The 27,027-nt window shown below is 50.3% G+C and overlaps 1 protein-coding gene across 20 annotated transcripts in view; it reads right to left on the reverse strand.

The window, feature by feature from the left end:
- Positions 1-27,027, reverse strand: part of CACNA1C (calcium voltage-gated channel subunit alpha1 C) — a 683,102-nt gene that overhangs the window by 224,894 nt on the left and 431,181 nt on the right. For all 20 annotated transcript variants that reach the window (XM_070495018.1, XM_070495026.1, XM_070495017.1 and 17 more), the window contains exons 4-5: positions 9,746-9,885; positions 3,062-3,201 (exon numbers count right to left, since the gene is read on the reverse strand). In XM_070495018.1, the coding sequence (XP_070351119.1) occupies positions 3,062-3,201; positions 9,746-9,885 (280 nt within the window). The remainder of the gene's footprint in view (positions 1-3,061; positions 3,202-9,745; positions 9,886-27,027) is intronic.

Below are 27,027 nucleotides of genomic sequence, written 5' to 3' on the forward strand. Positions count from 1 at the left end.
AGAAGGCAAGAATTGGAGGTAACAAATAGAGGCAACTCTTTTGAGGAGTTTTGCTGAAATATAAAAGGAGGCAGCCAAAAGCTAGGAAAACCGGAGGCAGCAGGCATTTGTCTAGATCTGCAGTTGGAGGAGATATTGCCGATGCTCTCCTGGACTACATCAGCCAAACTGGTACAGGCACTTGCCCACCTGTCTACACACTTTACTATCGAAAAAGTCACAGACACTATTCCAGTGAGAAAGACAGAAAGGCTGGATTAGCCCTTTCTTTAAGTTCCCCAAAGGGCTACTCTCTTTCCATCGGTGACCCACAGGAAACAAGGCAGAGTTGTTAGCCCTACGCAGGAGCATGAAGCTACCTGCAGGGCTGCCCACAATAGCAAAACCATCTCAGTGCCATCATCTTTAATGACAAGATATCCTCCTGAGCTGCGTGGAAAGTAACATCAGGGCCTTCTATTCAAGGTGCTATATCAGGTCTTCACCTTCTTGAGGAGAGAATCCCAAGGTGTGTCACCTCTTCCCGACCACCACAGTGCAGCTCCACCAGTATTTAAATGCGGGTGCAGACAAGACACCTTTAGGAAGTTTCTTCTACAATGGAACTCTAGCTACTCCATCTGATCCAGTCTCCCTTTTCATGCACTGAAGCATGAGTGATTCTCAACCATATGTGTCTCTAATTAAGAATCTCTGTATCAGAGTAATGATGGTAGCTATTTCTATTAATAACAATCTCCTTAATCTCTCTGTGATCGATTGCACTGTTTGTACAATTATCCCCACCCACGCTTCTCTGGAGGTACAGTATACTTCTTTGTCCCATTATCTTTGGGACAAAGATGGCATGTGACTTGCTTTGGCCACTGGAATGTAAGCAGTTATGATAGAAGCCATATTTGAGCAAAAGTCTAAAATATGCTTGTGTGGTTTAGCTCTGTGCCCTCTTTGTGAGCATCTGCCCTCTGCCATGAGAACAACCTGGCCTACATACTGGATGCTTCTTCAACTTGGGCTCTGGAAGAAGGTGACACACAGAACCAGCCCAGAGCCCAGCTGAGCCCAGAAGAGCTGCAGCTGGCCAACATCCTCAGGTAACATGAGCCAGGCATAAACGTTTCTGGTTTTAAGTCACTGAGGTTTGGGATTATTTGTTCCTGTAGCAAAAGCTGACTGACACACTCTTTTATTAGACTGTCAAATTCCTCAGGTGAAAGGAGCATATTCATTCTTTATGGTACGTCGTCATACCCGGCACAGTGCTCTGAAACTGTGGGCCCCCATAACGGGGTAAGATTCATTATGCCCATTGTAGCTTTGTTGGCTGAAGTTTGGAATCAAATTGTAGTTCGTTTCATGACACATCATAGTAAGCTCCTTAAAGACATGTTTAAAGTCACTCTCAGCCTGCCTTCTCATTCCTTGATTTTGGTCTATTGAATTATGGCTAATTTACCAAGAAACTCAAATAATTTAGGCTTCACAAAAGGGGAATTGGGCCTTGGCCATTATATGCACTTCTTCTACTCCTACGTGCCCAAAATTGGTCAAGGCCAAATAGAGAGGATCTGTTTAAACGTGTTTGTGTGTCTTTGCTCTCTGTTCACTTCTGAGCTTAAGACAGAACACGAGCTTTGCCCAGGGGGCCCCACTGCACAGAGAACAGCCCAACTCTTATCTTCATTTATCCAGTAAATTACCCTACTGTGTGGAGAGGTCTCTAGGCTTTGTGCAGGAATCAGAGACAATCTAAGGCATAGTTCTCGGCATCAAGGGGCTTTATACTGTGATGGAAGAGACAAGACATTTATGTGAAAGTCTAACACACGAGCTGTATACCACTTACTTCCTTACAAGAGGGTGTGTGGCATGGTAGGAAAGAGAGGGTCTGTAAGTCAGGAGACCTGGTTCTAGCACTGCTCTGCTGCTGATTAATTAAGTTCCTTTGGGAAGAGCACCCCACCATTCTGTGAATGTACGAAAGGCATTGAGCAGGCTAATAGAAGGTCACTCACACTTCTATGCTTTTATGACTCTAAGAGATATCACCAAGCATTGTAATATGTGCTTGGTACTGGTGTCAAAGGCTGGGTATTCAGAGGACCTCTTTGTTTTGCTGTCCCCTGCCCCCATGTCCAAGCTACTCTGGTTTCAGCCCAGTCATAGAGCTCTCTGAAGGAGCAATGACTTGAGAGTGAAAAATCTCAGCACACAAGTCCAGAATTATGCTGGATATCACCACTTGAACAAGGAGGACTGGAAGGAGAAGCCCTCCGAAAGCTGCCTTAGCCCCCAGGAGCAGCTCGCGCCGGGGTTTGCTGGAGCTGATGCTGGGTGCCCAAAGCTGCTGTGTTCTGCACTGGGGCTCACCCACGATGGGACAGGCTTCTGGAGGAGGGGTGGAAGAGGCGCTGTCCCCAGGACTGATATCTCGATAGACATTACCTCTCCAATGCCCTTCTGCCTGATTCAGAGAGTTGAACACCCTGCAACCCTCAGGCAAAACCAGTTCTCCCAATGACAGGCAGCGTGCCCATAAATAGGGCTTCTGAGGCCGGAACTGCCCCATTTGACATGAAAGGAGGAGAGGGCTGGGAGAAATGGAAAAAGAACTTTTTGTACATCCTCTGAAGCTTTTCTGATTGTTCTTTGGAAAAATACAGAAAGTAGAGACAATCCCACTGGCTGAAACACCCTGCGACCCTGGGGGTGAGCTGTCTCTGCTCAACTGGCTCTCCTGCTATAAGTGTGTTAAACTCCCAGCCCAGGGCCCGAGGGACTGCTCAGACAGCCATGGGATTGCTTTCTCTGTGCAGGCCATCCTCCTCTGGCTGTGCAACTGCTATGATTTTTTCCAGGTGTTTACGGGAGCGGGGCCCACAGTGTTTTAATGGATTCACATTGGAGTTGAGTTCTTAGAAGCAAAGGACTTCATTTAAGAAAAAACCCTCCATGTATGTGAAATCAGGCTCCTCTGCAAAGTGCTCTTGGCAATTCAGCGAAGGGCAGCAGAGGGCGGTGGGAGGACAGCACTGTACACAGGGAGGACGGCTCTACTTACTTGGGACTCCGGACACCAGCCGCAAGGGGCGCAGCACGCGGAAGGCCCGCAGCGCCTTCACGTCGAATCCAGCCCCCTTCCCGCCCAGAGCGTTGGCCCCTTCGGCTTTGGTGGCTTGTTCTAAAATTGCACTGAAAAGCCTGGAAGAGAGAGGAGAGGAGCCGTCAGGATGTTTTCTCTGCTCGGCTGGCTCTGAATTCTCTGAAGGGAGCTGGGGCAGCAGAGTTTGCAGGCATCTCCAGCCCAAGAACAGGGCTGAGGTGTCTGTGACCGTGAGGGAGGGTCTGTGACCATCGTAAGGTGACATCCCCTTCGCGTGGGTATCACCATGCAAGGGTGTACCCACTGCCCAGAGAGGTCTGAACCAGGTGACAGGCAGGCCCTCTGCTGTCACAACGCTTTGCAGGAACACATCTGGCTTTGTGAGTTGGGCAGCCCTGGACAGAAGTGTGAAGCAGGTGACGCTTGCTGCCAGTGCCCCGTGGCTTTGCGGTGCCCTCTGCCCTCCATGGTATCCTAGCTCTCGCCCTCACATGGCCAAGAATCACATTTTCTCTCCTCCCCACCCACCTCCTTCCTCTCTGATTTGTACCTGGGCACAAATAAATGATCCCAGAGGAACCTACTTTGTGCTGCAGATACAGGATGGGAAACTGACCACCTGTCTTAGCAATGAAGACTATTGAGACCTTGAAAACATCTGTTTTGGTGGAGTGATGGAGACAAAGCCTAATAGGTATGGGTTCAACAGAGGATAGGAGGAGAAGTTCGAGACAGTTCTGCACAATCGAAATATAATGCAAGCCACAACTATGAGCCAAACATGTAATTTAAATTTTCTAGCAGCCACCTTAGAAAAGTAAAAAAGAAATAGGTAACCTTAACTGCGATGATATATTTTATTTAACCCAACATAACCAAAATACTGTCATTTCAACTGTAATAAATATAAGGAATTTTTAATGAGATATTTGTCACTTTCTGTTTTGTACTAGATCTTTCAAATCTGCTGGGTATTTACACGTATAGCGTATCTCATCTCAGACCAGTCACATTGCTAGTGAATAGCCACATGTGGCTGGGTGGCTGCAGCACAGACAGCTCTTCTGAGGAATTTTGCTGTAAGAGGTGGTAGAAGAAAGGTGGTTGCCAGAAGAGGGTGTGGAATCATGAGAGTTTTGTTTGTTTTTAAATGGGAGATATGGCAGCATTTTAAATGTGATGGGAGTCATCTAACAGAGACAGTTTGAGGATGTGGAGTGGGAGGGAACAGCTACTGGGAGGATTAACGTCTCCAGTGGGCAGGAAGGGGAGCTAAGGCCCTTCGAGGGGCGCTGGCCGCAGGTAGGCACAAGGATGGTTCCGGTAGGAAGGCACATGGCAGGTATAGAAGTGGCTGTGGGAACGTGTGAGAGCTCTCTTCTGATTGCATCTGTTTTCTCAGGGGAACAGGCAACAAGCTCATCCACTGAAAACGTGAAAGGGGAGGGGACATTGGAAGTTTAAAGGGCGAGGCAAAGGTATGAAAGAGTCACCGACAAAAGTGGCAGAGTGAATGAAGCAGGGACACATAGGATTGCCACGTGTCATCAAGGGCCTGTTTGAGGCTGGTGTCATGACTATAAAGGAAGACCCCTCAGCTCAGCCTTGTGTACCTCTCTACCCCTTTCAATGGCACAGCTTCAGGTACCAAATAGATCTCCATCTAGTTGGATTGATCAGGGTCGATCTTTTTCCAAGTGAGCAAGGTAAATGAAGAGAGTAATAAGAAAGTTGAGTGTAAATGCAAGTGAGAGATGATAGTGATGGGGCATCAATCTAGGCTGGTTGGAAGGAGCAGTGGACATGATGAGAGGAGGAACACAGAGAATGTGGCAGGATGAATGGGCGGTTGGAGTTGAGTGCTAGAGGGAGTCAGCTGGAAAGAGGGCGGCATTGTTCAGAGTGGGATGTTTGCTTTGAGACTATGGGGGGTGGGGTAGTTATTAATTATGGCAGGGACACTGGCTATAGCCATGGGAGTGGGCAGCTGAGATAGGACGGAGTCAGGATCCCTGGGTAAAAAGGTATCAAGGAACCAAGAAGCTACTGGAGGGTGATGGCAGGAGCTGTGAGTGTTGGAGAGAGTGGGAGCGAGCCAAGAGCTCATGTCCTCCAGGAGTGAGGAGTGACTCAGATGTCTTCAGAGGACTGCAATAAGGAGAAGTAGGGGGTAGAAGGGTCCAATGACACAAACATTAGAATTGGAGGTTTTTAGGGAGGAGGGGCAGTGGTGCAAAAGAAGGAATAAAAGGAAGGCAGGGCCTTTCTCCTGACTTCTAGGCCATGCAACAAGGCATTTGGGAGAGAGGTAGCCATCTCTCGAGGGACTGCAGTGGAAGCAGGACCCTCAGGTGAGAGCCAGAACGTGAAGGGAGTGACCAGAAACGAAGCTGGGGATTTAGGGCAGCACTTGGGCCACTTGTTCTGTAAATAAAGTTTTATTGGAATTTAGCAACACCCATTGTTTACATAGTGCTGTTTTCTCACTACAGAGTTGAGTAGTTGGGACAAAGACTACATGGCTGGCAAAGCTGAAAATCAGTATCTGGCCTTTTACAGAAAATGTTTGTTGACCCCTGAATGGACTGTGGGGAACAGAGGGCACTGTGGAAAGGTTTTAGGAGTGGGGTGGTGAGGGCAAAGGGATCAGAGGCTGTAGAGATCATATGGGAATGGGAGTCTAGAATCTTGGGATTTTTGTGCTAACCAACAAAAACAGGGAAAGGGCATGCAGGGGCAATTTCTGTCCTTTGTAGCCAGAGAAGACTCTGCTGATTCACCATCAGCAGAATGTGTGCTGCGTCGTGGCCTGGGGTCAAGGAGGAAGCCCAGGCATCAGACCAGGGTCCCCATGTCAGACCTGAACTCGGTACCAGTGCAACTTTGTTCTTGAGGAACAGGCTCGAGCTCTTAAATCACTCATGCCCCAGGGAACTGGATCTGGAAACAGGGAGGCTGCAGCTGGGGGCTTTGCTTTGCAGACGCCCAGATCCAGGCAGGGCCCAGCAATGAGGGGGTTGGTCTAGATTAACGATTTTCAAACTGTGCTCCATGGGACCCCTCAGGACTTCTTGGTCAGTGAGGCCAGAGATGAGTGACTGGGGTTCTGGCTCCTTTACCCTAGATGGAACAGAGTGCTTCACGCACTGAGCATGGCTTTGTTGGAACAATGGGTTCTGCAGCTAAAAGAAGTTTGATAACCTGGCCAGACCACATCTACAGACTCCCTCAGCTCTGGGGTTCTTTCACCTCAGTGTGGCAGTGTGACAGTTTCATGTGTTAGTTGGCGACACCTTGACTCCCAGGCAGAGGTTGCCAGGATGGGGAGAGCGGGCTCTTTTCTCCGCAGAGAAATGTTCTTTCCACTGAAATCTAGATCACTGAAACCTTAGGAAATGAAGACCAGTTTGCAAGTTTGTGGAACAACATTCCAAATGCAAACCAGATTTGGTTCCTAGTATTTCCTGGAAGAAAGCAATATGCTCATTGGAGTACAAGATGTTCATAAAACACCACTCAGTGAAGGGAACAGACATTGGACAACATTCTCCTCTTTTAACCCCTGCCCCAACTCAACGTAGACTCTATTAAGTGTCGCTTTTAATTTTGAAGGGGTAGGAAATTCAGAATGGGTCTATGAGGTGTTCTTGACTTGTAGGGGCTGGTGTGTTTCTCTTCGCTTAGACATCGTAAAGGTGAAACCACTGCTTTGTGCCTACCTGTCCCTAAGGGCTGGGTTCAGATGTGGACGCTCAGGGGGTGGGGAGGACTTCTCCAGGAGATGTGTCTGGCAGTTCCTTAGCCAGATATTAGAGCTTTTTAAAAGAGGACAATGAGGCTCCAAAGGGCCCAGCGAGTCAGCAGGGCAGGGCTGCCATATTGGGAGGGAGATAGGCATATAGCCAAAGCCCTTGTGGCTGGAGTAGAATGTCTGGAGCAGGTGGGTCTACTGAGGATTCCCAGGTTCCTGGGTTTGGGTGTGGGGAGATGGCTCACACAGGCCTCTGAAGTTCCCTCCACATTCATTGAGCAGTCCCACCTCCTCTTTGTACCAAGGAGACTCCTCCACTTTAGGAAGGAAATGTGACAGGTTTGTGGGGGGACGTAAATGCCTCTTGTTGCCAGAATGGCAATGCAGAGATGGTGGAGCGGCGCTCAGCCTGACACTGAGGCAGCAGGTAGGCAGGCCCCCTTCCCCAGCGGAGGCAGACTCCCCTCCAATTTGTAGGAGGCTAGAAGAGAGCTTCCCTCACTAGAAGCAGAGGAGGGGCCGAGTAGAGCAGTTATTTCCTAGCGGACAAAGGAAAGCAAAGGGCAGGCAGTAATGCTGCCAAGGGGCAGGGAAAGGAGGCGTGGCCCAGGAGGCGCGGTGGGCTGCACCCTCTGTGCAGGCTGTATGTGTCATTTTCTGAGTGAGAAGGATGGGCTGAGATTTAGACTAGATGGAGAGCCTGCAGGACCAATACTGTTGGAGAAGAGAAACTAGGTGGCAAATATGGCCAAGTGTGAGATCAATGGGGAAAAAAGCCCAAAGAGTCATGGTGAACCACAAGCTGAGCAAGTGCTAGCATCACAACCTCTGTGGCTTAAACAGTCAACCAGAGGCATCTTTTCTAAGAGTGCCAAATCTGGATGCCTCCCGCTCTTCAACAGCCTCACGGTCCAGACCCCAGCGAGGTGTGACTAGACTCTGGGCTCACCCCATGGAAAGTCTGCCTCTGTGGTTGTGGGGAGGAGCAGCAGTCCAAGAGATGAAGCAAAGCCCAAACAAGCTGGAGACAAGAAAGTTGGCCAAGTGTGCAGCTGTATGGCAAGGCGCTGCTCCCTCGCTCCCAGGGCTCCAGTGTGAGGTCTGCCCTGCTGCTTGTTTCCACCACCCATGCTGCAGTTAAGGCCATGAATGGGCTGAGCATTATATAACGTCAATTCCAGATCACCCCACAAACATGAGAAGAAGATTAGCTTCTCTGCCTAAACAGCAGCAGCTCCTGCAACGCAAGCTCATCCCTGTCGGTCCTGGAAGCATCGCTCTCCTTCCTGGGGCTCTTCTCTATGCATGTGTGAAAGGCTTCCAGGAGACTTGGGCCTTAAGAAAGAGGCTGAATTTCAAAAGGATTTCAGGGCATTTGGAACAACCCACCCTGAAGACTTCTGCTGTGGTTTTACTGACTCAATTCAGGGCACTTGTTCAGTCCCTGTTTGTTTATCCTGGCATGAACAGAAGCAGAAAAATCTCTCATTTGGCTGCATCCTCACCCTAAGTCCTCTGGAGCCAGATGTATACATGGAAATACTCTAAAAACTTTAGTGCTCCTCACGTCACCCAAATATCCCTGATGTTCATGTGGCCAAAGTGTGTCATTCACTGGCTAGGCAAAAGAAGACAGCAAAGAAAAAGTCCTAAAATAGTTCCAAACAACCCTAATAAGCCATCCAGATGGCCAGAGACAAGGAAATAACTTCTAAATGCTCTTGATTTGCTCCTGTGTCATTTCCCGCAGGAACAACCAGACACTCCCGTGAGATAATGAGCAGCGAGTGCCAGAGAAGTCTACCAGGGCCCGCACCTTCACTGGGACGGCACAGGAGGACTCACCCAAAACAGCTTCCTGGGATAAGAGCCTAATGACATATTGACCTTGACACTGAAGCCTGCCGGGACTCCAAGGGAGTGAAAACGCAAGGTGGCCGCCACTTAGCCACTCTCTGGGCTCAGAGTAACGGGATCAGCTCAAAGCAGTCAGCTTGTTCTAGAAGTAGACTCTGCTGTGAAGGTACCCTCCCGCTACAGAACAGATGAGTCGTTGGGACTTCATCAACTGCGTCTTATAAATTACATTCCACGCAGCACACGCCTGTTTACACACAAATAGTCCACAGAGAATCTTTTTGTGAAGTTACTACTTCCCTGATAAGGAGATCCTCACTTCTGAATTTTATTTAAGATTCCTTACATTGCTTTAAAAAAATTTTTTTTTTATAGCATATACCGACTTTGCCTCATCTTGCACGACAGTGGAGTGGGGTGTTGGGGGAAGGTGTGTTTGGCCCCGTTTGGTCACCCATCACCTTGGCCCCTCAGAGTTTCCTGTTTTCTTTCTTTGAGCAGCTTGGTTTCTCGGGGCCACAGAACAAGGCCCACAGTGACGGTGGCCACTGTGAGGTGAGGAGGAGCGTCCACAGCCCTTGTTTGCCAGCCCCACCTCCACGCCCATGGGCCGCAGGCTCGCAGGCAAGCTGAAGCAAACCTGCTCACTGATCCAGCAGGGGATCGTCAGCAGAGCTGTTGGGCCAGATGTGTTTGGAGATGGAATAAAAGAGCTCCAGCAGAGGAGTCTCCTCAGCTGCAGAGAGGACCCTGGGCTCCATTAAAGGCACCCAGATTCAACGGTGTGTGTGCCAGCATGTGAGCACAGGCGCGCATGTGCGAGCAGTGGTGAGGGGCTGCGCCTAGTTAACAGCTCCTCTCTCCTTGGAGAAAGTCTGAATTCAAGGTGATTTTTCATAGATCTTCTCATTTTGCTGAAGCCCAGTGCCACTGTGACCAAATAAAAAAGAGAGATAAATACAGAACGAAAAAGAGGTGTGTCTTGGTTGAAGGTAGGGGTAAGTGAGGGAATAGAGAAAGGTAGTTATACTTACCCTACAACCACAATTATAAAGTCTAGTAAATTCCAACCATTGCGGAGGTAAGCGTTGGGGTGAAAGAGAAGTCCATAGGCTATTACTTTTAAAAATGCTTCCACAGTAAAAATTATGAGAAAGAGATATTCCACTCGTTCCTAGAAAACAAAAACAGAAGAGAGAGGAAAATATAGCCGTTAGATCAGGGATCTGGAAAGTTCTGAACCGGCAGATCTCACAGTGGAGGGAACGCTGCCTCCTCCGTGGGAGGATCTAGGGGACACTTTGTGGGAGGCCCAAACCGAACTCCCACCTCCACAGTCCGTTCCACCATTGGAGCTCCAATGCACTAGGCATTAACGCTTTTTCTTAGTCTTCAAATGTCCCCTGTTAAAATGCAAATATCAGAGTGGTGGAAAACTTTCATTTTTTGAAGACATCTTACTTAGTTAATAAGTGAACATTTCATTGAACCTTCTCAGGAGAGAACTCATAATGTCTTGATCTAAAGGGAAACAAAGCCAGGAGGGAAGAGAAGGGTGCTGAGAAAGGGTGAGACAGAACTGGAGGAAAAACATGCCACAATCTTGAGGTGACAAACCCCGAAGATAACAGACGGGGCCTTGGGGAGCGTACCAGCTGAGTGCTCCACAACTACAGAGCGAAAACACAGCTGCAAAGAGGTCGCGACACTGAGTCTCGTAACGGCAGCTGAAACAGAGGCAACCTGCTCACAGAGACAGACTCCGAAATTTGAAATCTTGCTCCTTCTTGAGAAAATAAAACTCTGTCCAAAGAGCAGACCAGGTCAGCGGGGAAAATCAGCATTTCCGCACAAAGGCGGGCACTGGGGGCGGGGCAGTGAATGAAAAGGCCGGCTCTTTCTCAGGGGTGGGAGGGAATCTTCCCTCTGGAGGCTGTGAGGATACAGCTCCTGTGCCCCGGAGCCCATGCCAACAGGACGAGCTCGTTGGCTCAACTAGAGCGAGCCAACTCGGTGCTGATTCACCAGCTTCCCTCCCCGCTAATTGCTGTTTCCTACAACCGCATCCCCAGTGCAGAGCCCGAACGGCTCCCACCAGCTGCAGGCCGCCTGGATGCCTTCATGCTCTGCTGCTTGTCTCTGCAGGAGCCTCAGCCTCAGCCTGTCTCTCGCTGGAGCCACAAAACCAGCCCACGTGGCATTCAGCCGCAGGTCCTCCAAGCAGGGCAGGTCTGTCCAAGGCCTCCGGGGGCACTTAGCTCAGAACCCCACACTGATTTTCCTGTCCTCCGCTGGGTCAGGGGGCGCTCACTGAAGAGGTCCAGATCCCACCCCCATTGTGGAGAGGGGGCATTGCCCTGGAAGGCACACCTCTTCTGGCCTGCCTGCTGTGAGGGTGCTCCGGGACTGGGGCGTCAGGAGTCTGCTGGATAGCTCTGCAGGCATAGCTCTGCCCAAACGCGTGCCTGTGCTCCCATTCATTCCTTCCTGTTCCCCTAGACATTTAGTGAGTGCTGGCCTCACTGTGTCCAGCTCTGGGCAAAGCAGTTTGAGGATGCAAAGTTAAGAATGGAGAATTCTGGGCCTCACCCAGACCTACTGAAGTAGATCTCCTGGCTACGGAGCCTGGAAGTGTGCATTACAGGCCATTTCCAGGCGTTTCAGAGGCCTTGTGAAGTTTAAGAACCCTGCTCACGTGCTGCTGAAGGCTCAGATGAGGCAGGAACTCGGGTAGGGAACGGAGAGGTGGGATTTAATCAGCATCTCAGAGGCAGGCTTGTCTGTGACTTCCTGCCCATTATAGCATGAGAGTGTTGGTCTGGGGATGTGGCTGCCTGGTGGGGGCTGTGACCCAGGAAGATATCACAGTGTGTGGGAACCTCTGGTCTTTTAAAATTAGGTGATGTTGGGTTAAAATGTACATCGGGACAGTGTTGAAAGAGAAAGCATGTTACTGAGGGGCCCAATGCAACCTAAGGAAGCCTGTGGAAGGTGGGAGGGGGGTTATCAAACAGCCACTCAGCCCCCATCCCCATGATGGTTCAGAGCTTTCATGTTTAGCACCAAATGACAGGGTCCTCTGTACCCCTAGAAACCTCAGTGGAAATTCACAAAATTAGAGCTAGGACGAGAAGGGAAGACGAGGAAAGAGAAACAAACACAAGTTGGGGCCTACTAGATGTCAGGTGCTTTCATTGTGCTAATTGCTTTTATCTGTCTGTCCATTCATCCACCCATCCATCTATCCATCCAGTCATTCATTACCGGTGTGGTACAACCAGTTGAATTATTGGAAAGTGGCCCTGGAGCTCCCTCTGGGTTGTGCAGACGATGAGCTTTCTGGGAGTGCTAGCACCCAAGCTCAGAGTATCTCCTCCCCAAGGCAGAGAGAACAGCAACATCCCAAAGGCTCCAAGGGTCTTACGTGCTGGGAAGCGGGCATTCCCAGACAACTTCTGTAAACAACTGGCATTCCCAACACAGACTGCCTGGCACCAAGCTGTGTGTTTATTCCCTCTTCTACAAAGCTGCTTTCCTTTACTTGATTTCCTATAAAAAGAGAAAGCCATGAGTGAGGAGGAGTCCCAGGTCCCTCCGCTGCACTGCAGACCCAGCAGCACTGTGAACCTGACACACCTCTTTGTGAGATGGCACACTGGGGGCATCTGTGACTTCTCTGGTTGACCTCTGAATCCTTTTACATTTTCCCAATAAAGCCTATTCCTTAATCTACACAATGTGACATTTGTCTCACATCCTGGTACATAACACACAAAGACCCAGAAGGACCCATCTGACATGACAGTGAGTCATTCACTCAAAAATTCACCAACATGTTTAGATGCTGTGTGCTGGAGGTATGAGAAAAAGGACTCAGAAACTGACCTCAAGGATCTCTTGGTACAAGGGGAAATAAATGGACAGATGATTCCAGTACAATGGGTATGGGGTGTTCGGGAGGCAAGCACAGTTTGCTATGGATGGACTTCCCAAAGGTAAGGATCTCTGACATGAAGCTTGAAGGATGAAGAGTTGTCCAGGTGAAGACAGGTGGGGGTCAGGAGTCAGGTATTCCGGGTGGAGGGAGAACCAAGCAGATGGGAAGCATGCAGAGCTTTAGGAAACATAAAGATTTGATGTGGCTGGAGTGAAGGCTGTGAGGGAACGGGGCTGGAGAGGAGGGTAGAAGCAAGATGACCAGGGGCTATGTGGCCATGCCTGGATGCTTGGATTCCACTCTGAGGAGACGGTGGATGACTAGGTCAGATGTGCACTGCAGCCTGGCACTGGCATGGGGAATGATGGTGGTGATGGGGCTGGAGTAAATGGGGGAGTGACCCATGCAGAGGCCATGGAGGCTTGAACCAAGGTAGAGACAGTGGGATTGGTGAGAAGGAGGTGGATTTGAGAGAGATAAGGGATGCAGTTTGGTTTCTGGTTGCACGCAGGGGTTGGGGGAAGAGGCAGTGAGAGAGTTGCACTGCCTGCCTCCCTGAGGTTTCTAATTTGGGTGCCTCTGGATAGTGATGTCTCTCACTACGGTAGGGAACTTGAGGAAGAGGATGAGGGGAGAGACATCCCTTCTGGACTTGCTGAATTTAAGGGACAGAAAGGGACATGGAGGTATTGGTAAGGTGGGGCTCAGCGGGGAGGTCAGCTGGCAGGGGAGGGCTGAATGAGTTGGCCTGGAGAGAGTGCAGACCAAAGAAAGAAAAACTGAGGCTAGAATCCAACTCTGTAAGGGACAACCTCATCCCCAAGAAAGCGCTTTCACATTATGGGAATTTATCTCCTAGGCAGAAGTTACAGGATCCTGCTTAGAGCCATGGAATCTGAGAGATAGGAGCCTTAGAAGTTATCTAATTAACCTCCACTTGATACTGATAGATACCGAGGCAGGGAGGGACAGGCAAACACAGGAAATCAGATTTCCTGACCCTCAGTCCAAAGGTCCGTTCATCTCATTTTACCTCCCTGGGCACCAGGTGAACTGGTGCCTGCTTATTCCCAAAGACACAACTGGGTCAGACTCATGCGAAATTGTTTAAGGATCTGAGATAGAATTGGAAAGGGACCAGGGAGTCAGTAAAAAGGGTCTGGACGAGAATCCAGAGAAGTGGCCTGTGACTGTTGCCCAGTCTGGATCACAGTCATCTGTGCAGCGTGTGTGTGTGTGTGTGTGTGTGTGTGCGCGCGTTTGCGCGAGTGTGCTGACAGCTGTGCAAAAAGCATTGCACTCACTCTGACCTTAGGGACATGAATGGCCTTACAGAATTAATTCCAGAAAAACCTCCTAAGCCAAAAAACAAACGAAAAAACTTACATAAGTGAAACAATTTGGCTGATCCTTTCAAAACCTGTGTTGTATTGCCATAGAAACATCTAAGGGCAACTATGAATGGAGAGGAGAAGAGCAAAGTTTGTCAAAGACTATTGTCTTGCCACGCTGATGTCTCGGTGCCTTGGTCCTGTGAACACATGCTATTTTTCCTATTATTGCCTCCTCTCCATTTCTATCTTCTCCCTTTCTTCCCTCTCTTCCTGCTCATTTCTTAGGGCTACCACTGGCAACTGGGGGCCCATGGCACAGCCACGTCTGAAATATGTAGAAGAATTCAGGAGAGACAGCCTCCGCTCCCAGGAATCATGATGTCTTCTAAACACTTGTGAAGCTTATGAGACACTGATGAGCACAGGCAATCGTAGCTTCATTCATGTTTTCATGTACACATATCCTGCCTTTCAACTACATTATAAGTTTCTAGAGGACAGAAACTCAATGATCTTTGATGGTAATCATCTTGATTCTGCTACCAACTGACTCTGCATGTCCTTGGGCAAGTCACTTTGCTTCTCTGGGTCTATTTCCTCATCCGCACAAGAACTAGTTAAGTATTTAGAAAATATATGCAGCGCTGCAGAGAGCTCCGGGTTTCCACAGCACTGCTTTGGAAGCAGTTATCGGTTAGGGGAGGCTGGGAAAGTGGGGCTTTCCCCCTCACCCCTGTGAACCAGAGCAGCGCCATTTTAACCCACATGCTAAGTTGTCCCAGGGTCCTAACACAGTTGCATAGAGTCCACGGAGCCAATATGATGGGGTGTGGATAGAGAACATACACACAAAAGAAAGCAGCACGTTCTCCTGACCAGCCTGGAAGGCTTCATATGCTGGGTTCCACATGAGACTTTATTTGAGAAGATGAATCACTGCTTCTTTTTAGTTTTCCCTGGAACTTTGAACACCACTTCCAAAGATGTGGATGGCTTCCAAAGTCTCTCCAGAATTCTGTGGCAAGTGTGGACACCGAGCCCTGGTCTGTGTGCAGGTCTGCCTAAGGCACAGTCAGATTCCAAGAGGTGGAAAGGAACAAAGAGTTCCTCTCCTTGTTTTTCTGAGGATCATCATCAATACAAACAGACTTTATAAGAAAAAATCCTTCATAAAAGAGATTATTAATATTTGTGCTTTAGGAAAACACCGACGCCTTGTGAGTAGAAGCCATGCCAGGGTAGAGCTCCTAGGACAAGGACAAACGCGAGAGCCTGCCATGCCTATTCATGTATGCACGTTTCTGCACATATACACAAGCATGGAACAGCTGGGCGATGCCCACCATGTGTGTCGAGCACTGTACAGCTTACATCTGCCATGTAACAGACCAGGGTGTGAGAATTCCTACCAAGAGAGCCTATGGACCCATTTAAATGTATGCAAGTGTATTTATTGAAGCTGCCAAGAATTCTACACCAAACAGAATTGCCAAGAGGCCCAGTCATACAATTCCACCTCAGTATAAGGAGCAAAGACAATAAACACAATAACAATGCTTCAAGCAGCATCTCGCATTCGATTGTTTCATAACTTGAGTGCCATTCAACCTGACCTCTAAACACAGACTCTGGCCTATCCCTAAAGAAGGGAGACAAAGAGACTGGAATATCTGAGTTCTTCACTCTCCAGTTCTTCTCTTGTTTATTCATTCAGTAGGTCACAAACATTTCCTAGGGGTCTGCTCTGCTCTCCGCCACTTACCTCCTTGCCCTCTTAGGACACTGATGGACTTGTAAATTGTAAGAAGTCAGAAAGATTTTCAATAAGGACACACATTCCAAGCTCCTCATTATGCAGAAGTAAGGGGAGCTGTCCAAGGCCACACGTCTACCCCATGTGATGAGCACCTGGGTCACCTAATGGCTGGCTTGGTGCTCCTTCTGCTACAGCACAGCTGTCTCTGTCTGTGGACTGACTGAAACCCTGGATTATTGCGCTCACAGGGGACACTGGGCAGTAAAGGGCCACCTACAGGATGTGGCTGGATGGGTGGGCAGCAGGGATCCCCAAATCCTCCTCCCTCCTGGAGTCTCTACTGGTGGCTGAAATCCAGCCATTAAGAAGCCTTTCTGCCATCGATGGCTGAACGGATAAACAAAGTGTGGTGTATAAACACATGGTGAAATATTAGCCATAAAAAGGAATGACGTTCTGACACGTGCTACAACATGGATGAACCTTGAACACGTTACACCAAGTGAAAGAAGCCAGTCACAAAAGGACAAAAATTATATGATTCCATTTATATGAAATATCTAGAATAGGCAAATTCATAGAGACAGAAAGTAGATTAGAGGTTACCAGGGGCTGTAGGGAGGGAGGAACTATCTTGGGGAATGATAAAACTTTAGAAATAGATAGTGGTGACGGTTGCACAACATCGTAAGTGTAATCAATGCCACTGAATTGTGCACTGAAAAATGGTTGGAATGGAAAATTTTATGTTACATAAATTTTACCATAATGAAAACAAAAGAAGCATTCCTTTGGATCTTAATAGTTTTCTAATGTTTAAGGGTCTCCATCTAAATTGCCTGAGGTCATGTTTAAACCTGTATCAGCTGCCACCTTAACAGGGACTAATTCATCAGACAGTTGACAGCACAGCCTTTCGTGGTGGGAGCCTGGACAGATGCCTGGGGCACCTGGATTGTGAAGGAGGGGGCAGCTGGGTAGGGAGGTGGAGGCCACTGAAGACAATTGCTTCTGCTGCACAACTTTTTGAGGACAGGTCCTTCCCAAGGGCCTTATATAGAAGGCTTCTTTAGAAGGTGCCTGGTGGTCCAGATGGTCTGGCCTTGAGACTCAGGACTTCTGCTAAAGGAGGAAGGGACAGGACAAACCATGTAGTAGCCTAAGAGTAAAGCAGCTTGGAAAGAACATGCACCTGTTTATCGAGGGCAAGTAGCAATTGAGGCTGAGTGAGTTGACAAATATACTAGTTTCATTGGTTTTACAGTAGCTCAGTTTAAAAAAATACCAAAAACTCTCCTCTAACTGGGCTGTTTCTCTATGCTTGTCCATGAGGCTAAGTCGAAGTGACTTAGCCACGCCTTAATTGCTTGCATTCAGGTCTTCTCCTGAGGCCTGCCTGCCTCAGCTGCCCCAGCCTGTTGGCACTGGCCTCAGATCCGAGGAGCGCCAAGTAGGCTGCCCCAGATGTCTGGGTACTGCCTGCCTGCTCCTCCTGGGCCCTTCATGGCCCCTGACCGCGAGACAGGGTCTCTCTCCATCCCTGGGGCCCCTTCCTGGGCTGTGTTTCTCAACTGTTCACCCCCTAGGGTAGAGACTGGCCTGTTTGATTGCATGGTGTCCCGCATGTGAATAGTACAGAGGAAACAATCAACTTCTGTCACATGCTGCCTGCATCACCCTCTTGGAGTTGAAAGGAAGCCCAAATGTCACACAGGCCAGCCTCCTGCTCCCTCCACTTGACCTCCTCCATCTCAGGGCTGTCATTTCCTTATAAGGCTACCTGTCCTGACACTGGGCAGCTCTGGCTGTCACAGAATGGCCACAGCCCCTTCCTCTCCAAGGAGTTCACGGATATTACATCTTCCTTGGGGGTAATGGAGTGGAGAGGGAGACAGATATTACCAGTCAGGGCTGAATTATTCCTGGGGACAACGGGGCATTTGCTTAATGACCTGTGGGCTAGTATGTAATTTCCCAAGTGAATGGAGGGTGTAGCAGTGGCCTCAAAACTCTCTAGTAAACGCCCACCTTCTTTTGAGGAGTTAGACCAATACCTGGCCCAGGGAAACAGACCCTCTCTTTTCTGCCCCATCCCCACAGCCCATCCCCAACCAGGCCCCCATCATTGCTTGTTTGGATATTAAAGCGGCTTCCTAACTGATTTCATTGACATCTAAGTTATTTTACTATAAAAACCTTCAATGGCTTCCCTCTGCCTTAAAATGGAATCCTGCCTCCTCAGCCTGGCTCCAAGGTCTATCACAATCCGACCCCAACTGTCCCTCTGGCCTCATCCTCGGCCACCACCACCCTGTGCTCCAACCATACCAACAGCTCACCACACTCAAACCAGACAGGCTGTTTCGTGCAACTCTCTTCTTCCTGCCCTGCCCATCCCTGCCCCTTCCTCTTTCTGGCAAACTCACTCTCAGACTCCAGGACAGCTCCCTTGTCATTCCTGTCTGGATTCCTCAACTGTCTCCTGCCTCCCTGGCTCCAAAAGTGGTAGAATGAGTTAGCGCCTCCTCCCAGTTGAGGCATTCTTTCTTCAGACGACAATTATAGGACTTATTACAATGTGTGTGTTTTCTGTGTGCTTCTCCCATCCAGGGACAGAGCACCTGCAGGGCAGAAGCAAGTGTCTTTGTCACCTTTGGTTAAGAGGTGTCTTTACACAAAAGGCAAAGTGATTGAGGAAACAGGGCTCTGGGGTCAGACACACCTGGGATCAAATTGTTTTCCTACAACACGCTACACAATCTTCCCAAACTTGGTTCCTTCACCAGGAAAGCGGGAAGAGCTATGCCGACTCAGGTGATTTTGAGAATTAGAAATCACACAGAGTTGTCCCTCAGCTGGTAGCTGTAGCCCCAGCTCCTGTCACAGCAGGTGTTCCACTCACATCTCTGCCCCAGATGGCTTTGCGTGTCCTCCTCAGAGGTCCCCGCTCTGCCTGTTCCCGCAGCGTCCCTGCTGGGAGCTGGAGCGGTGAGCAGCACCAGCCCTGCTGCCTCTCCCAGACTCCTCGCCTACCCTGGCCACATCCGCTCTCTGGCCTCTAAGCAGGAGGCACAACTCACTGTCCTTTTGACTTCAACAAAAACCGCAGACTTGAGGCTTCACATCTACTTTCTATCGTCAAAGCAATTTGAAAACAAAACTCTGCATCCTGTTTGTTGAGTTCCACGTGTTCTAAATGTTCTTGCTTCACCTCCCCCCTCAGCCCTTAGATCTACAGCAATAGGTTCCATTCTGGCTTAGGAAACCCCCAGCTCTGTAGCTGCGAGCATTTTCCCTGTGCCTCTCTGGGACTGACCAATCTTTTGCCTCTTGAAGTAACATTTCAGCCATGGTGGATGAGAGTGAAGGACGATGCTAACCATGTGATTATCACCACAGTGATAACTCATTGAGCTTGTACTTTATAGTTTACAAAGCACTTTCCTGTACATTTTTATGTTGAGTCTCGTGACCACTCTGTGAAGCAGGAGGGGTAGGTACTATTCTCTTACTCCCACTTTCTTTTCTTCCTCACATCACCACCATCACCATCACCACCACTATATCATTATCATCATCACAAACATCACCACTACCTCCATCATCACCATCACCACCACCACCACCATCACCTCCCCCACCACCATCACGTCCACCACCTCCTCCACCACTACTACCACCACCACCACTGTTACTACCACCACAATCACCTCCACCACCATCACCTCCACTGCCTCCTCCACCTCAGCTGCCATTAACAACTGAGTCTGAGCCTGGACGCTTTAGTTCTAATCTTAACAGTAACTCTGCATAATGAATAAAAAATATTATCTCTGTTATATATATGAGGAAGCTGACAAAGAGGTTAGGTAATCTTCTGCAAAGCCCTGCAGCTAGGATCCAATAGAGCCGACCTCTAATAAGTTTAATATTTTTTTCCACTGTTTGTGGCTACAGAGATAGGTGGACCCCACCAGCTCACCTCTCAACGACCCCAGAGTCCCTATACCTGGCACTTCTGTCAGAATAGGAAGTGCACAGGCTTTGTTGGAGCTACACCGAATGTCTGATTTTCGTTGAAATCCAGCAGTGTTAAGCAAGTGCTTGACACACAGAGCCCACCTGACCCGGGGCACTCTGCATTCCCACTGACAATGTGGAAACACGTGGCTGCAGGACGACCCCCGCACTCCCCTCTCACTCCTAATCAAACCTGGTCACCACCTGTGAGGAGCACTGTGGCACTAGTGTGGTAAACCAAACACTAGTCTAACCCAACTCCTGGAGGAATGGGTTAGCCCATTCCTCTCCTCCAGCCATTGGCTTCAAAAGGGTCATGTGACCCAACCCTGGCCAGTGTGGCATGAAGGGAAATTTTCTGGGATGCCCCTGGAAAAGATTCCTCATTGATTAAAACAGAGAAGCATACAAGCCTGAAGGAACTACAGTCTCTTCTTCAGCTGGACATGCTCATGTGTGTATCTGAAGCCTGGAACTGTGGTAGCCATCTGAGGACCATGAGAACAACTGGGTGAGGACAAGAGTAACATGCTGAGGGTGGCAGAGAGGAAAGGTGGAAAGAACTGAGCTCCTGGGTACAGCTGTTGAACCAATGAATTAACTTAACCAACTTTGGTGCCATCCTAATTTGGGGCTTCTTTTTCTTTTAAAGATTGGCACCAGAGCTAACAACTGTTAGCTAATATTTTCTTTTCCCTTTTCTCCTTTTTCTCCCCAAATCCCCCCAGTAGACAGTTGTATATCTTAGTTGTGGGTCCTTCTAGTTGTGGCATGTGGGATGCATGGCCTGATGAGCTGTGCCATGTTGGTGCCCAGGATCCCAACCGGCGAAACCCTGGGCCGCAGAAGTGGAGTGCACGGACTTAACCACTCAGCCACGGGGCCGGTCCCAGGGCTTCTTTTACGTGAAAGAAAATTTCCTTACTGTAGAAACCATTTCGAGGTGAGTTTTCCAACGCTCACATCAGAAAGCACCCTTATCAATAGCTCTATTTTCTCCCTCTACATGCCACTCCTTCTTCCTCCTCGCCTCCCTAGCCCACTGCTGCTCAGTGCTTCCCCCCTTCTCAGCCATCTGGGCACATTAAAGCCAAGCTTGGTCTCGCCCAGCCAGGAATGGCAGGAACTTATAGTAAACACTGTAAGACAAATGCTCCTCTGTCTCCCAGTTTAGCTCTCAGCCTGTGTGTGAGATGCTTATTTCAGATTACCGTCTCAGACCAGATCTAGAGAGATCAGCCCAAAGCCCCATCTGAGGGCAGCCGTGTAACTGTGCTTAGCCTCTTGTTACAGCAACAGGGCTGTCGAGACAAAGGCTGCAGCTGCACGCGGCAGTCGCTCTACAGCCCTGCAAGAGGCTGGGTAGGGAAGCAGGGAGGAGCCTCTCCCATATCCCAGTATCAGAGGCTTGGAGATGGAGGACATGGACGCAAACCTGGCACTTCTTTCCCTAGGGTGGGTTTTTTTCTTACCCTCAGAGGATGAAAGCATTTCTGAGCAAGAAATTTTCCAGAATCTCATTTTCCTCATGCTACCTCCCCCTCAGGAACTTATAGGATTCCCTATTCCCAGCTCACCAGGCCTCCACTTCTCTGCTTGAATCTTTCCCTTCCCACCTCTGTGCCTCGTCTTCTCCCAACACCTACCCCTCAAGTCAAGAGCCACCTCCCGGCCTACCTAGTGCCATTCAGCCTCTGTGGCCGCCTTGCCTGGCATGTCCTTACTTCCTCCAGGACAAGCTGGATTCCCCTCCCAGTAGAGGGTTGCTTTCACTTTTCCAGGGCTCTCAGTCACGCCTCTCTGTGGGCCCTATAGCCTTATGGCCAGCCTGTCTGTGCTGCTCATTTGGGATTTTTCTATATGGCATTAGGGCACGTTTTATACATTCTCAGATTGTGGCAAGTGTCCTAGATGCCTCTTCCCCCATCAGGAGTGTGAGTGCTCCTAGGGAAGGAACTATGCCACGTTTCCCTCTGGCCCCCACAGTGCCTTGTACAAGGCTGGACCTGGAGGCTCACAGAACCCTCCAGTGTGGAGCTGGAAGGACACCTGGAGGCCATGGAGGTCGGCTCCCAGCCTCAGCCTCTCTCGCATGCCCACACTTCATGGTTTACAGCGTGCTTTCACCGCTTGTTCCTCTCATCTGCTTCCCAGCCAGCCCTGTGGGTCAGCAGGTGCCTGTCAGCCCGCACTCGGTGTGGGACTCCAGGGGGCCCAGTTAAGGACGGCCTTCTCAGCACCCTTTTCCCTCTGTTGCCCCAAGGAGCACCCACCAGAGCACGCAGCCGTGTCACCATGGAGGCCATGTGGTGAGCAGCCCACCTTGAGGGGCGACTGTGATTACAAAGGGTGTAAGATGCCGCCCCGCCCTCCAGAGGTGCAGCCAGGCAGCGGGTCGGGAGGCTGTGCCTGATGAGAGGAGTACAACACAGGGTCACGTGTGCTACTTGTCAAATGAGCGCTGCAGGTAGTGAGCGGTTTAAGAATTTGGAGAAAAGCTGGATTGCCAGGGGGCTGAGGTCAGGACTGAGGGTTAGGGGAGACTGTGGGGTGAGCCTGGGTGCAGTGAGGTACTTTCCATAGGGGAAATACAAGTTCCCACAGAGACAGAGGAGCAGGCCATTTCTGCTAGAGAGTTTGCATTGTGGGAGACAAAGCCAGACAGACAGGTAGGGTTTAAGTTAAAGCAGGTCTTGAGTGACAGGATAGAGTGTGTTTTTCATATGAGTGTGTCGTCCCCAGGATTTAGGGGCATAGTACCTTACAGAGAGTATCTCACAACCCTGGGGATCCCTGGGATCCATACTGCCTCTTACTGTTTATTCTTCCTCTAGAAACACAGCGAGGGCAACGATGAGCTGCGGCAGTAAGAGCACCAGCCCGTGAGTCAGAAACCCTGGGTTCTAATCTTAGTTTTGTGGCTATCAAGTTGGGTGGCCTTAGTAGGCCACACAGCCTCTGCAAACCTGATTTCCCTCACCCGCAAAATGAAGAGGATGGCCTGCACCAACGGATCCCAAACTTTGGTTCTCTGATGGCTACTAGAAATGTACGCCTGGGCCCCCATCCCAGAGCTGCTGAGTCAGAATATTCTGGGGAGGGCCTGGGACCTGAGATTGCTAACAGGCCCCACAGCCCCTGAAGAGCACCTAGGTTGGGGACTGCAGGCCTCAATGGCCCCCGGGGCTCCTTTCAGCTACAGGATTCTCAGACAGACCCCTGCCTCCTGGGAGCAGAGGTGCTCTGTGGGGAACACCCTGGGCCTGCCGCGCCTGACGGGAGGTGCAGGGGTGAGGAGAGGCAGTGGCTTTGCCTGAAGCTGCCCACAGAGGCATGATGGGTGGCCTCTGCAGAGACAGCTGAGGCCAGGCACGGCGCTGGGGTGACGGAGAGGGAGCACCGGGCGTGTCTCCAGGGCCTGAGGCTCAGGAGCAAAGGGAGCTGAGTGCGAGCAGGGCGGTTGGCCTGCTCTATGCGTCAGCCTGTGCCCGGCTCTGTGGAAGGGCTGTGGGGATACCCAGGAGAAACGTTCTGTACTGGGGGAATGAGGCCTGCACATGCAGATCACCACCACACCCAGGAAGGCGCGCACAGTGGATGGCAACTGAAGGACAGAGAGTAGGGCAGCATGCATTTAAAGGGGGGAAAGGGAAAGGAAGTGTTGTTTCCTGACCACCTACTATGTGCTGGCATTGGGTCTCATAGGCTCCAAGAGTCACAGGCGACCCCTCTGGGCTGGGGAGGGAATGAGTGGGTGGGGGAGGCGTTCCAGGCCGGGGAAGCAAACCCAAGGCAAGTGTGAGGGGGACCAGGCCTATGGATTCCTGCAAATGGTCCTGGGAGCTGGTGGGAGACGATCCTGGACTGTGACTCAAGGCGTCTGGGCCACGATGCCGTGAACCATTTGCAAGTGCTCAGGTAACACACCTAGCATCTCTGGATTTCAGTCAGAAATAAGAAGACCTGTCCTGCTCACTCATGGGATGAAACACAACACAGCAGGTCTAGGGAGGGAGGACCAGTGCTGAAATCCCGGGCTTGTGATGCATGACCTCCCCTCACACTCCGCACACTTCCCCCTCACCAGGTGGCCTGGACACACAGGCCTGTGGAAACCACCTTTCTCCGTTACCTACGATGGGCTCAGCCGGGCTCCTGGTGCAGGAACCCTATGACGTTCCTGCGAGGCGAGTGGAGGAACTGATATCTATCAAACAGCTCCCAGCACTTCTCGCAAATTTCTGAACTTGACACACAAAGCCACCTCCTGGACAACAGGAAACCCAGTATCAGCACATGTGCACGCTGCCCGCAGGTGACACAGTGCCTTCGTGTGTGCTATTGGATTTTCTTAGCCTTAACCTCAGGAGGGAGGAGAGGCTGCTGTTGCCCCCATGTAACAGATGAAGAAACCAAAGGTCACTCGGCTGGTATACGGTGGAGAGGGCTTAAACCCAAGTTTTCTGACTCCAAAGCAAGTGCTTTCCCCTAAATCATCCTGGGCGGTACCTACGGAGTAAATACTGGCTCCCAGAATTCACTCGGTTAGAAGCCAGGCCTGTACTGGGTTGATGTGTGTCCCCTACCCTCAAATTCATGTCCTTCTCAGAACCCCAGAATGTGACCTTATTTGGAAACAGGGGTGCTGCAGATGCAATTAGTTACGATGAGGTCGCGTTGGAGTCACGTGGGCCCCTAATCCAATATGCTGGTGTCCTTGCGAGAAGAGACAACGGAGACACACACAGAAGGCCACGCGATGACAGAGGCAGAGTCAAGAGATGCATCTACCGGCCAAGGAATCACACAGAGGAACGGCAGCGCCAGACTAAAAGAGATGTGGAACAGACGCTCCCGGAGAGAGCGGCCCTGACGGCACCTTGACTTTGGACTTCTGGCCTCCTGAACTCTGTGAATGAATTCCTGTTGCATTAAGCCACAGCCACCCTGTTTGTGCTACTTCGTTAGAGCAGCCACTGCCTGTGACGCACCCCACATCCTCTCGTCACACGGAATCGGGGTGATAAGGCACGGACACAGGATAAACTTCAGCCCTGTCAGCTGCTGCCTCCCCCTGAGAAGGGACCACCCAGTGCAAGCAGAAGGCATCTCTGCCTTCAGCGAGCTCTGCTTCTTCAGCTGTGCTGTCAATGAAATGTCCACCTGCTCAGGGGGCATCCCATTGGGCTGCAAGGTCAGTGGGACCAGAGGTGTCAGAGCACACAGACGTGGACAGCACAAATGTACATGTTTGGCCCCACAGTCTGGGGGCTCCTGCTGTGTTGGTCCCTATCAAGGAGAGCAAAGCTCCTCTCTGAACCAGCTCCATCGTCCTACCAATCTACCTACCCCAGGCCTATCTCACCAGCTACCAGCTGTGGCCCTTAAACCTCCACTGAGTGTCTTCCAGGCGCTGCACATTGTGGGGCACATGGAGACTGGGAAGACAAGATCTTCCCCCTCAGGGAGGGGGCAGTCTAGGTTGGTAGGATTAATACCCGAACAACAGAGAATGAAACACCAAGTGAGTGACACAAGACAGCCAAGGCCACAGCCGGCTGAATCTGCCAGCTTCCTGGAGAAGGCAGCCTTTGAACTGAGCACTGGGGAAGGATGGAACAGACAGCTGGACGGCCTGGGAGGGTCCAAGGTCGGGGACAGCCCGTTCCAGCAGTCGCAGCATGATCCCAGCTAAAGCAGGGCTTCGTGGGGGAGGGAGGGGCAGAGGCTGGACAAGCAGGACGGGGCCTGGTCAGGGATGGCTTCGAATGTCAGTAGAAGGAACTTGGCTCTATTCTGCAGGCAGTGTTGAACCAATAAGGCACGAGTAAATCTCAGAGAGCACTTGCCAGGTGGGACTAGAGCAGCTCTTCAATTTCAACAAGTAATACAGGCAGCCTGTCCTCACCGAGCGCTTCTTGGCCTGAAGCTCTAAAGGGAAGGGCTGAGTGTTCGACCTGATAAGGAGTCACTGATAGAAACATTCCAAAGAGGACATTATTTGCTTTTAAAAACCTGCCTCGCAAAATGCTAGCCATTCTAGGCCCAGTTGAGACCCGCCTCCACCGGGGAGCCTTCCTTGGTTGTGCGGGTCAGCAGAGAGCCATCTTTCCCTTCTGTGAATTCTTCATCTTAATCATCTCTCCAATGATCCCAGGCTCTTGTCAAGATTTCATGGATAGGGGGCCGCCTCGTGGCCTAGTGGTTAAGTTCGCGCTCTGCTTCAGCAGCCTGTGGTTTGCTGGTTCGGACCCTGGGTGTGGACCCACACACCACTCATCAAGCCATGCTGTGGTAGCGTCCCACATAGAAGAACTAGAAGGAGTTACAACTAGGATATACAACTATGTACTAGGGCTTTGGGGAGGGGGAAAAAAGAGAGAGGAAGATTGGCAACAGATATTAGCTTGGGGCCAATCTTCCTCACCAAAAAAAAATATACTGCCATTCCAAGGGAAAAAAAAAGATTTCATGGATAGGTAAAATTGCAAAAGAAATGTTAGTGATAGATACAGGGCTGCCAACTTTTTATTCTGCCAAGTAGAAATATTAAAAATAACAATGAGGGGCTGGCCCCGTGGTCAAGTGGTTAAAGTTCTGTGCTCTCCACTTTGGCAGGCCAGGTTCACAGGATCAGATCCTGGGTATGGACCTACTCCATTCATCAGCCATACTGGAGGCGTCCCACATACAAAGTAGAGACAGACTGGCATAGATGTTAGCTCAGGGCAAATCTTCCTCACACACGCACACACAAAACAATGACCATTTATTATCCACTCTGTTCCATAAAAGGAAGGAGGAACAATCCTGGGATAAAGAATGGTTGGCAAGCCCCACGGCATGTGGGCCGCTGAGGCCCTTCTTGCTCTTGAGCTTGCTGCACACTCGCTCTGCCCTTCCTACCAGGGCGTCTGTGCTCTGGCCCTCGGGGATTTGGCTCCAGCCAACCAATCTGTGGAAGATGGCAAGAATGGCCACAATATCTTACAGCTCTTCCCACCAAGAACCAGTCTATCTGCCCACCTCTCGAATCTCTGCTGACTCTGTCACTCGCTTCCACCAACAGACTCCTGTGGAAGTGACACTGTGCAACATGTAAGCTGAGGCCTCGCAGCTTCTCCTCTCACCCTGGGAGCCTGTCTCCCACCACAGGAATGAGCCCAGGACAGCCTGCGAGAGAGTGAGGGACCACGTGGAAGGAGGCACCTGGCCAACCAGCCATGCTGGCCAAGGCCATTAGGAACAGGCCAGCTCTAGCGCCCCCAG

This window comes from Equus asinus, chromosome 22 (assembly GCF_041296235.1).
Source record: "Equus asinus isolate D_3611 breed Donkey chromosome 22, EquAss-T2T_v2, whole genome shotgun sequence".
NCBI lineage: Eukaryota > Metazoa > Chordata > Mammalia > Perissodactyla > Equidae > Equus > Equus asinus.